Raw genomic sequence first — 12993 nt, 5'->3', positions numbered from 1 at the left:
TCATGTGAAGTTGAAATATTCTCAAAGCTAACAGGATCCCAAAATGTGATTTTAAGCCTTAACATTTTATAGCCAGACTCTTTAAGTCAATTTCTTTCTTTTTCCGTTTAGGAAACGAGCAACTGCAGAAGAATGTTTGCTGCATTCTTGGCTGGCTCAAACTGATATTCCTGATAAAATAAACTGTATTAAAAACACAGAAGATGAAACAAATGATGTTACTGTAAATGAAGTCTCTACATCTGAACATTCTACAAGTGGAGGAAAAGCAGAAGAACCAGTAGTAAAAGAGGAGCTTATTTTAATGGCATCCTATACACTGGGTCAATGCAGGCAATCAAAAAAAGATAAAATTGTTACACACAAAACTATTTCAAAACTATTTAAATTTAAGGAACCATTTCTCCATGAAATACCTGGAGTTTACTGAAAATACTGAACACCTGCAATTGCCTGAATTATAGCTTGTTTTTGCTTTGAGCCCTAACTTGTAAGATTGGCTCTTTTTTCTTAGATCAGTTATGTACAGCGAAATAAAATTCATATAAAAATATTCTTGTAGAAGTAAAATGTTAAAAATCATCTGGCAAACACCTGAATTTTCTATAGAATTGATATTATTGGAAATACTTAACACAGAGAAAAGCTGAAAACATTAGTTTATTTTAAAATATCTAATACATGCAAAGCAATGTTTTAGATATTCTGTTTAATTATTTATTCATGGTAGATATTTGAGTTGCTTGAATAAAACTGATATATGTATATTTTCCTCAAGTGCATAAAATAACAACAGTTAAAATTTGAATGTTAGTATATAAGCTTATTCAGTTTCCAGATTTCATAATATTATTTCTGATAAATGCCTCTACCTGTAATCCTAACTTTAACCTTAATGTTTGCCATTGGGAAAAGAGGATGTTCTTTTGAAATATGTTTATTAGTTTTGGTATTTAATCTATATAATTATCATTTGGTGACCAATAGTGTTGTTCTATAATTATTAGGAAAGAAATAACAATATACTTTTAGTTTCTAGTATGTTTAGATAGATTTGTACCTAAATTGGCCAGTGGGCTTTTATTGGTCCTATTTAAACTATTCGTCACTAAGTAAGAAATATTTTTTCTAGCTTTATTCCTAAATTTATTTTACTTCTACACTCCTAGTTTATCAAGATGTTTTAGCTTTCTTTAAAAAAAGCCTGATCACAGGAATAGGCATAGGCTGTTTTTTTACTTCGCAGTTTATTTTTTTCTATGTAGTTCTAAAGAGATAGATGTGTTGTAACTCAAAGAATGAAAGACCCCAAAAACTCATTTATATGCAGAATGTACATCATGCAGTTTATCATCATTCGATTACTTCTTAAAATTTGTATTCTACATGAAAAGTGCTTTATTTCTAATAGATTTAGTAACAGTTTTGGGAATAATATTAAACATTTATTTCAGAACCATGTTTAGATTATATAATTCAAGCTATATAATAATTTGATTAAGTTTCTGTAAAATTTCAACATTTGTGCACTAGAAAATTTGAAGAAATGTTCAATATGAAGATAGTTTATTAATTTTTATTAAGTATAAATGCAAGTTTCTCACTCCATACTTATTTATAAGAAATTGTGAGGATCTAGCAGTGCTTATAAGTTAAAAATGGAATTTCGAGGGAAACATTGATTTTCTGTTTATTATTAATTAATGCAAGATTTGTGTTTGTGTATATCCATATTTCAATTCAAGTGCATTCTTAATATGTATTTTTTTTGTTAGCTCGTAGTTGTAAATCTGAAAGGAATTAAAGACTTTTACAATTATGAGCTATATATACACAATGAAACCATGATTTATTGTAGTTGGATAAAGAGGATGTCTGTTATTTTCAGTTGCATATTAAATTGAACACTATGTCAACCATAGTAAGATCATTACACAAGTGATATGAATTATGTTATTTGTATTATTTTTGTTACTCTGTGATTATAGAATGATGTAAATTTACTTACGATTGCAATGGAGCCTGCCCATTATGATTGCATGTTACAAGACAGCCTCACTATACAGCCCCTTTCCCTTCTCTCCCTTGAAGCGCTCATTAATTTCTTCTAGACAACTCCTAGTTAGAAGTATAGATAAGAACTTGCACTCTGGATACTTTGGTCATAAATGCAGCATAATCAACAGAAGAAAACTCCTTCAGAATACAGGAGTACCTTTATAAAGAGTTAAGAACAGTAAATAAGTGCCATATCTTTAAATAGCTTAGCAATTTTACAAAATTATGATAAGTACGCTATGATTATATATGCCTTTAAATTATAGCCCAATTAGATTCTTCCATTGATCAATACAAACATAATTTCTTTAATGTGGTAAACTGATTTTTCTGGTTTTTTTAAATGATCTTTAGAAATTTGCATATCATAATTTTTCTTCAACTCAAGAGGAATATTCATAACGTTTTAAGGAAATGTTCAATTCTGAAGTTGTTTTCTGCTTTCCAGTTAAGAGAAAATTGTCATTCTGTCCTAAAGAGTTTCTATTAAATAATACTAAAATCTTAATTGCTCCATACCTTTTGCTATGCCTTAGTTGAAAAAGTATCTCCATCACTAATAATAGTAATATTGCTTTACTAGCATAGTCATGAAAGCCAAGAGTATACTTTCATAAGAGGCAACTTTCTGGTAGTTCAACACTCAACCATCTATTTACATATTAACTTTCACAAATCAATGAGACTATGCCAAGCTCCTAATTGATTTTGAGTTGTGCCATTTGTTTCATCAAATTTATTGCTATAACATGGAGTAGTTCTTTCCTCTAGTGCGTACATTTTGTATTTGAAAATTTTGTTCTCTGAGCCATTAATATGTAATTGGAATTCACTTAAATTCACAAGGAATCATCTTATTGACTTAAAAATTTAAATTCCACATCTCTTTTCCTCAGCAGTTTACTAAGTAGTTTTCAATTATAAAAATCACTATTTTTTGTTCATAACTGAAAATTGGGGCTCCAAAACTATATTTGATTTGTTTGTAATTGAGACAATAATTCACTGAAAAACATTAGCAGTTTAAGTTTAAGAATTCATTTCCAGAATATTAGCTCTACTACTCAAACTCTTAAACGAGAATTCAATACTTTTTCTGATATGTATGCAATATCTTTTTTCCCATTTTGTAAGCAATATCAAACCATTGTTAATAAAGGAATTTGTTTTATTAAAAGCATTGGTTCTCTAGTATATTCCACGGAAAGCAATGCAGTGTGATCAAATTCTTCTGGACAAAGATTTTACACCAGTAGTTAGTTTCTGGTTTAAAAAGTAGACACTGTGTATAATATGAGATCTATTTCTTCTTAGTTTAATTATGTCCTTAAGATATAGTGTAGTGTCACAACTACAGATTAATGTTCACAGAGGCAGATCAATATTAGGCTAATAAAGGCATAATGAAGGAACAAAAGCAATGTATCTTTTCCCCAAGTACTGTGTCCTTTTTCCAACAAAGAATATAAACAATGCTATAAATTATACTAGTGGCTCTCAATCACCCGAAATATTTTACGACTTAAGAATAGATATGGAACAAAATATCCTTATTTCCAATCAACATTAAGAGAAATAAGTTGGCGAAGGCTAGCAAATATTTCCAAGCCAGAAAGGGTAGCTTACCATTGTTCCTTGAGCTCAGATTTATAAATTAACTTTCATTTAATGACAACAGAATATGGATATGTGGGATGTTGCAAGGTTCCTGTATAACATCTGTTGCAGAGTGAATTTATTGCCATGGGGTGAAGTATTTGTGTGTTCATGAACACCAATTACATATCTCCACCCTGGCAATGCTGTTGATGCCAGGCTTCAAAGGTCTAGAAAAATAAAAGGAACCTTGGCAAGCTGGAGTGGGTCTACATTTTGTGCTTCTGGATCTGAGACTTTACCATCTTTGTTACTAGAGCTACTCCAAACAGACATGATGCACAGTCCTTCTAGACTACTGCTTAAGGAGGAAGTGACATTCATCGTTAGGATGGCTTTTGAACATGTTTGTGTTGTGCACCAGTTGCACTCTTTTCTGGATTCTCAGACTCTGCTCACTCATGCCCTGGTCACTTCTGTAATGTGCTATATACATGGGATTGCTCTTGAAAAATATCCAGCAGCTTAAATCAGTGCAGAATGTGGCTGCATGCCCCTAAGGATGTGTCAATTTCCCCAGTTGACAAGGAAACATGAGTTAATTTTACTTTATTATATGACTACATAAACAGATCTTGTTAATCTGAAAGTCCAAACCTCCTGCCATCTCTTCACAGATCTACCCAATCCATCAAGTCTAGCACAGGGATATGCTGTGGGTCTTAGCTACTAAACAGTTTCTTCTGATGAGACCCAGAGAGCATGCCTTTTCTGCTATGGTCCAGCCCAGTGACATGCAGTCAGGCGAGGCACAACCTCACCACTCTCATCATGAAAAGAAAAAAAATGTAAAAGGAAAAAGCTGAGCTAGTTGCTGCCTCACCGTGGATGACTCTGCTTAACTCTTAAAAAAAGCCTTCAAAAAAGCTCCCTCTACTATGAGGCAAGAGAACTGCATGCCTCCTCTAGTCTGACTTTAGGCGTTTTATGATCACTCGAGCAGAGTTAAGCAAGGGTTAAAATCCTGACATAGTTGAGGCAGCAGTTCTCCTGCCTCATAGTACAGGGCGCTTTTTTAGAGGCTTTTTTAAACAGTTAAGCAGAGTCATCCACGGAAGCCAGGCAAAGAGCCATGCTGTAGCACACACACTTTCCCCCAGCCTTTTTCTTTTGGAAGGCTCGGATCGGCTCCACTCCTGCTTTTCTGCCTCTCCTCTCACCCCAGCCTGCCAGCAGGTGAGTGGGTGGGCTTTATTGCATTCCAGGCATTTCCCACCCAGATAGCAGGCTGCATTTGCAATGGTGGAGGTGTTTGGGGAAGGCAGCAGGGGAATGGAGGGGATGGCAGAGGAGCTGCTTTCAAGCCACTGGAAAAGATATCCAATCCAACGTGTGTGTGTGTGTTTGTTTGAGAGTGAGTGAGAGAGGGAAGGGGGTAGGAGAGATAGTCCAATCCAACGTGTGTGTGTTTGAGAGAGGAGGAGGAAGAAGGGGTCAGAGAGAAACAAATGCTGTCGTTTTAAATTGGAAGTGAGCATGCCTGGCTGTGGAATTCTGGGAGCTGAAGTCCACAAGTCTAAAAATATTTGAAACCCACCACAGTGTCAGTGCCTCACCAGCCATAAACCTCACCGCACATCGCTGGTCCAGCCCTCCAGAACAGTGGGTCTCCACCTTCCTAATGCTGCGACCCTTTAATATACTTCCTCATGTTGTGGTGACCCCCAACCATAAAATTATTTTAGGTTTTCTGTATTTTTTCGAAAATATGTTTTCCGATGGTCTTAGGCGACCCCTGTGAAAGGGTCGTTCGACCCCCAAAGGGGTCCCGACCCACAGGTTGAGAACCACTGCTCTAGAACATCATCTCTCCGCAAGGTGAAGTAAGCCCCTTTACTGTTATACTTTCGGAAAACATAGTTTTTTCCAATAACCTTGGGGATCCCATAGCTAGCCTGCACAATGGTTACACTTTATTTAGATGAATGTTCTTCTGCAATCTTGGTTTTATTTAAAAATGTTAATGTGACATTTTAACTGTTGTTTTTATGTTGCCCAGTTATATTTGGTGAGATGGACAGTAATAACAATTTGTTACATAAATGTGAATCTGCCTATAGAACTATCGGAATAAGACAGGTTTTACTGTCTAACTTTACCTAATTTAGGAGATCAGTGCACTAAATATTTATTTAAACTTGGATACTTAGAGGTAAGCATATTGCCTAAAATGGCAATATTTTGGCTAATTTAGTACACTTTAACATTCCAATTTTTCCCCCTTAGGGCAATTTTTAGGTGCCCATACATATACAGGTGAAACTCAAAAATTAGAATATTGTGCAAAAGTTCATTTATTTCAGTAATGATAACATAAGATAAGACTCATTACATGCAAAGCAAGGTAGTTCACGCCGTGATTTGTCATAATTGTGATGATTATGGCGTACACCTCATGAAAAACCCCAATCCACCATCTCAGAAAATTAGATTATTACATGCAATCAATAAAACAAGGATTGTACATAGAACAATATCGGACCTCTGAAAAGTATAAGCTGCATATATACTCATAAGGTGACCAACTTTTTTACAATGAAAAGGAGGACAAATAAATTGGAAAAAATATATCGTAAATAAAAGAAATATTTCATTCATTGCAACAATAATACACTAAAATATTATATATGCATAATAAAAACATTTGCAACATTTTATATTGTAATTATGCTTACATGTCTGTTAATTATTATTTAAATGAGTACTTTTCCATTGAATTAATATTTTTTGTCAATGTATCATCTTCTAACAATATATTGGAAATATCTGAACAAGAAATATCCTTCATATTGAATTTTACGGCAAGTGCTGCAGCTAGAGTATCAACATTCAATCTTGATTTCTCACTTGTCGAAAAATCATTGGCAATTGAAAAAAACTCTTTCAACTGCTGCATTAGTTCCAGAGCAGCGCAACGTAAATTGAACAAGTATAAATAAATGTTCACATTTCGTTTTTGAAATGGCTGAAAATATCCACCCATCTTTTATCAATTTCACCATGTTGATTTTCCCATTGTATTAATTTTTCAGAATTTAAATATACATTCAGACTTCTAATTTCTTCAAAGAGACAATTGTCGTCTATTTTAATGTCTAGCATTTCTTTAGATAAAAATTCAACACAAGATTCAATATCTGTTCAATATACTTGCGATGAAGTAAAAAAAACACCATTAAAAACTGTTTAATAAAATATGTCACATAACGCGCAACAGATTAGCCTTCAAATATCAAAAAGGAGGACATGTAGGAGGACACTTTTCGAGGGAGGGCAGAACTTACAAAAGAAGGACTGTCCTCCCTAAAGGAGGACGGTTGGTCACCTTAATACTCAGTACTTGGTTTGGGCCCCTTTTGCAGCAATTACTGCCTCAATGTGGCGTGGCATGGAAGCTATCAGCCTGTGGCACTGCTGAGGTGTTATGGAAGACCAGGATGCTTCAATAGCGGCCTTCAGCTCTTCTGCATTGTTCAGTCTCATGTCTCTCATCCTTCTCTTGGCAATCAAGCATAGTAATCCCCATGGTCATTGAACCAGGTTTTGGTGCTTTTGGCAGTGTGGGCAGCTGGAAAATAAAGTCAGCATCCCCATAAAGCTCGTCTGCAGAAGGAAGCATGAAGTGCTTCTGGTAGATGGTTGCGTTAACCCTGGTCTTAATGAAGCACAGTGGTCCAAAGTCCTGTTATTCAGTGGTCCAAAGTCCTCTTTTCTGATGAGAGCAACTTATGCCAAAAGCACCAAAACCTGGTTCAATGATCGTGGGATTACTGTGCTTGATTGGCCTCTTCATTCTTCCTCCATACTCTGGGTCCTTGGTTTCCAAATGAGATGCAAAAGGGTCAATGCAGCCGTCTACCAGGAGATTTTGCAGCACTTCATGCTTCCTTCCGCAAACGAGCTTTATGGGGATACTGATTTCATTTTCCAGCTGCCCGCACTGCCAACCTGGTTCAATGACTGTGGGATTACTGTGCTTGATTGGCCAGCAAACTCGTCTGACCTGAACCCCCTAGAGAATCTATGGGGCATTGCCAAGAGAAAGATGAGAGAAAAATGAGCCCGAACAATGCAGAAGTGCTGAAGGCTGCTATTGAAGCATCCTGGTCTTCCGTAACACCTCAGCAGCGCCACAGGCTGATAGCTTCCATGCCACGCCGCATTGAGGCAGTAATTGCTGCAAAAGGGGCCCAAACCAAGTACTGAGTATATATGCAGCTTATACTTTTCAGAGGTCCGATATTGTTCTATGTACAATCCTTGTTTTATTGATTGCATATAATAATCTAATTTTCTGAGATGATGGATTGGGGTTTTTCATGAGCTGTACGCCATAAGCATCACAATTATGACAAATCACGGCTTGAACTATCTTGCTTTGCATGTAATGAGTCTTATCTCATATATTAGTTTCACCTTTTAAGTTGCATTACTGAAATAAATGAACTTTTGCACAATATTCTAATTTTTCGAGTTTCACCTGTATGTTCATTTGTGTAAAATATTTTATTTTCAAGTGTGCTAAACTTTTTTTTTCTAAAACTTACTTGAGTTACAACCATTCATTTAGTGACTGTTCGAAGTTATAATGGCACTGAAGAAGTGATTTTTGACTGTTTTTCATAGGACCATTGCAGCATCCTCATGGTCACATGATGCTTGACAATTAGTTCATATTTATGATGGTTGCTGTGTCCCAGAGTCATTTGATCACTTTTTGTGACAAGCAAAGTCAATGGGGAAGTTAGATTCACTAAACAACTGCAGTGATTCACTTAACAGCTGTAGCAAGTAAGGGTGTAAAAAGGGTAAAATTCACTTAATAGTCTTGCTTAGCAACAGAATTTTTGGGCTGTACACTGTATGATACATAACTACTCAGAATGTATTTATTAAGCATATTTCTATTCCACCACAATCCAAACAAAGACTTGAACCTCTCCTGAAAGTGAGAAATCTTTCAGAGCAAGTCTGTTATTAATATAGTATATGTTTTTATTAGGCATTCAAAATCTTATTCATATTATTATAATAAATCCTACCTATTAATTATGGAAGGAGGACACAGGTGACAATATAGCAACTGAATGGTGTACAGTTGTGTTGGAAGCATCAAAGCACTTCTGGGTTGAAAGGGCTGAACGGTACTATCACTGTTGCCCAGGGAACACTCAGTTAGGGACTCCTTTCATGTCCCCATTAAGATGCCCACCGATGTGGTACCCATCTATGTACTTTTGGTCTCCAGCTTTTGAACTGTGGGTCAACAGGAACTGGAGAATATGATGGGAGTTCACCCTACCTCATGGAAGCCACTGGGTCACGAATGCGAGCCTGCCAATCATGGTTAGCTCAGTGTCCTAACCATGTGAGCCACTGCACTCCTAGCAATTTTTTTTTTTTTTTAAAGAAACTGTATGAACCATATACTAAATACTATATTTCAAAGGTTCTTGGCTATTCTTTGACTATAGAGTGCATTTTAGTGCTGAAGACAAGTAGATTTTATTTGTTTTAAATTTTTATTTGTTATATTGTATACGCCCTCCCTTCAAGAGCTCAATGCAATATACACAGCATAGTCTCTTCCACTTTTTTCACATTACATTTGTGTGAAGCAAGTTGAGCTGACACAGCATGATGGTCCAAAATTATTCCGTGAATTCCCATGGCTGAATGCTTTAATACATTGCCTGCTAAACTACACTGGTTCATTTATAAGACACCTGAAATCAAACATTATTTAGAGAAAGCATTTTGGATATTACCAAAGTATATGAGTACATCACTTTTCGGCTACTAATTAAAGCAGTCATTCCTTTTTCAAGCTCCCTCATCAGCCTAGAAAAATATTTGATAATCTTAATAACCTATCCTATTAACATGATTTAATATCTTTTTTCAGGCACCCAGAGAATAATGCAGAAGAGCATGGTTGCTTCAATGAATAGTACGCAGGTGCTGTGCTTGGGCAAAGTATGAAACATTAATCCCAAATTATTTTTAAGCATACACAGCCCTAATACCTCGGGAATATGTGTAAATTAGTTTAAACTGGACAGGATATAAAAATCCAAGCCACTTAAAATCTATATATACCTTTTATCATCCTTCATCTGCTTTAGTTTAAACCCCAAAGGGTCAGTTAAGCAGTGTCATTGTAGCGCCCAGGAAGTGTATCTCCTCAGTGATGGTTCCTGCCCAATGGAATTACATATAGCCATAGAGATCTGTATTGCTTTTACCCTTTTGACACTGCAATTGTTAAGGACTTGGTTGCAAGGATGATGGCCATGTCTACCCCATGATGTTTTTTTAAAATTCTGTCTTCTATTCAGCTACATTTTTGTCTCTATGTAATTTTATTTTACATATTTTTACATTTGTAATTGTAAGTCTTTAGAGTAGTTATGAAGGCAATTAAACTTTAAATAATAAATAAATGGTTCAAAAGTTCTGGATGTCTGTAAGAACGTTTATTGGATTTGAATATATTAATACAAATAATAATAACAATAATTCAGTTCTACATATTACGTATTTTATCCAGAAATAGTCTTCATGGAAGAAACATACACTGGAATTCTGTGTCCATTGCAGAGCTGTAGAGTGACTTCCTGTAGACTCCAACTAACACAAAAAATTGTTAGAAATGATGTAGTTGAACATGGTAGAAATATAATAGTTAAGATTTTAACCTAGAATAGGTTCATTGCTGCAGTCCTCCCAATACATCATTTGTTTTACGTCTTTGAGGTAAATACTATTAAGGATAAATCATTATTTTATTTAAAAAAAGCTTTTAACTTGTTGATATTTCTAGTGAACTACGTTTTTTAAAAAAAATTACTTATTTTTGTATTGCCCAATCTGGTTTCCAATGGGTAAATATCTACTGTCTGAGGAAACTATATAGCCGTGATGGCGAACCTACGGCACGCGTGCCACAGGTGGCATGCGGAACCATATTGAGAGGCATGCCAGCCGTCAGCTCAGACGCGCATGCGTGTGCCGGTTAGCTGGTTTTTCATATTTCCGGAGGGCTAGGGGAGGCCTTTTCGCCCTCGAACCGGTTACCTGGTCACAGCTCGCTTGTCCCACCCTGCCCAGTCTGTACTCTGCAGTTTGCCTGCCTGAAGCCCTGCACACCTGCTAGGTAAGACTGCGAGTCGTGGCTTAGCTAGCTAACCCTTCCCCATGGCCCTGCCATGCTTCCCTGCCTTCCACGTGGTCTTACCAGTGGATCCCCATGCCCACTAGCCTTCTGAGATCAGCATCCAGCCCAGCCAGTGGGCGGCCCTTGGTGAAAATGCAGACGCTATGATGGGGCTGAGAGAGGCAGTAGCAATGATTCTGCAGCCCAGGGCTGCTGCACATGCACCCGCTCCCTTTCTGCAAATGCAGAACCCCCGCCCCCACTGCAGGAAGATGTTGCCTTCCCCTCAGGCCTGCATGCCTCTCATGCCGGCTCCGTGGGGCTTCAGGCTCCAAAGCAGCCCACTGGCTTCCCACCCAGCCACCTGCCTCCTCCATGGCTGTGGCGCCGCTTACCGCTGGCAAGGAAGCGGAGCAAGAGGCAAAAGCCGTGGGTGAATGAGGGGAACCCCTCACGTGGGGAGCAGGCTTCCCCCTGGAACTCCAGACTCCACAGGCTGAGTTCCCTGAGTAACGCTGGCGGTCTGTTCCTTCTTTTTGAGAGCCACCTTGCAAAATGTCAGAAAACACCCAGTTTTGCATAGTGGCTCTCAAAGAGAAGGAAGTGGCCATGGCGCTTCTTCAGAGGAACCAAGGCTGGAGGGAGGTTTAACATGGCTCGCCTAGCCTCCCTCTCCCCACCGACCAATATCTCCGAAGCCGCCGCCGTCGCGGCTGCGAGGGGCATGTGGGCAGCCTGGCAAGCTGGGGCCCCGAAAAGCACCCAGAGCGGCCCATGTGCGCCTGAGTGCTGCCGGGGAGAAATTGGGAGGAGAGGGAGATGCTGGCAAAGAAGCCTTGGATTCCCCATTGGAGCGGCTCTTGGAGAAAGCAGGCAGGGATACTGGTCGGTGCTCGCTTCCCAAGGCTTCTTTGCTAGCCTCCCTCACACACACACACACCGCTTGCTGCCACGCGAGGTGAGCGCCGGTCAATGTCCCTCCCTCCTTACCCCGAGAGCCGCGGCAGTGGGGAATCCAAGGCTTCTTCACCAGCCTCTCCCTCGCGCGGCAGCGTGCCTGTGTGTGTGTGTGTGTGTGTGTGTAAGGGAGACTAGTAAAGAAGCCTTGGGAAGCGAGCGCCGGCCACTACCCTTGCCTCCTTCCCCTGAGAACCGCTGCAATGTGGAATCCAAGGCTTCTTTGCCAGCCTCTCCCTCACGGGGCAGTGTGTGTGTGTGTGTGTGTGTGTGTGTGTGTGTGTGTGTAAGGGAGGCTAGCAAAGAAGCCTTGGGAAGCGAGCGCCAGCCAGTATCCCTGCCTCTTTTCCCCGAGAGCCGCGGCAGTGGGGAATCCAAGGCTGCTTTGCCAGCCTCTCCCTCTCACGGCAGCGTGTGTGTGTGTGTAAGGGGGACTAGCAAAGAAGCCTTGGGAAGCAAGTGCCAGCCAGCCTTGGGAAGCGAGTGCCTCCTTCCCCCGAGAGCCGCGGCAGTGGGAAAACCAAGGCTTCTTTGCCAGCCTCCCTTACACATACACACACAGACACACACACACTGCATGCTGCCGCACGAGTTCTCAGAGGAAGGAGGCAGGGATATTGGCCGGCGCTCACTTCTCTTACTACTCATTGTAAGAATGGAAGAAGCACCCGCACCCGCTTCATTCTCTTTGACAGCCGCCTTGCAAAATGGGGAATTTTCTGTCATTTTGCAACCGGAGCCAGCCTAGTGCCCTGAGCACATGGGCTGCCCAGGAACCCTGAGGCGCACAACTACCGTCTCCTGAAGCAAAAACGGCCTCCCCCAGTCCACCAGAACTCGGAAATGGCTTCAGGAAAGACTCCGAAGGCTGGAGAGGGCAAAATAACAGCCCCAACTGGCCAAATGGAAATTCGGAACCGATTCATTTCTGACTTCCAGAGGGCCTCCAGGGGGGCAGGGGAGTCCGTTTGCCCCTTCCCCAGGCTTCAGGAAAGCCTCCAGAGCCTGGGGAGCGGTTGCATGCGCATGCGCGGGGGTCACATGCACAGTTAGGTGGGGAATTGTGTGTTCACATGGGTTCGTGCAATAGCACACACATGTGCTATTCTGGCACGCCGTAAAAAAAAGGTTCACCATCACTGCTATATAGACTAGATGCAAAACAG

At 39.5% G+C, this 12993-nt stretch overlaps 1 protein-coding gene across 1 annotated transcript in view; it reads left to right on the top strand.

The window, feature by feature from the left end:
- STK17A (serine/threonine kinase 17a) overlaps positions 1–3229 on the top strand; it is a 36042-nt gene extending 32813 nt beyond the window's left edge. Inside the window, exon 7 of the mRNA XM_081932574.1 lies at positions 112–3229. Coding sequence (XP_081788700.1) covers positions 112–430 — 319 coding nt within the window. The 3' untranslated portion in view covers positions 431–3229. The remainder of the gene's footprint in view (positions 1–111) is intronic.
- The last annotated feature ends 9764 nt before the right edge of the window (positions 3230–12993 follow it).

The sequence above is a fragment of the Natrix helvetica genome (genome assembly GCF_964273705.1).
Source record: "Natrix helvetica genome assembly, chromosome: Z".
Classification (NCBI taxonomy): Eukaryota; Metazoa; Chordata; class Lepidosauria; order Squamata; family Natricidae; genus Natrix; species Natrix helvetica.
The sequence above is the reverse complement of the archived record's forward strand: the minus strand, read 5'-3'. Positions and strand labels throughout refer to the sequence as shown.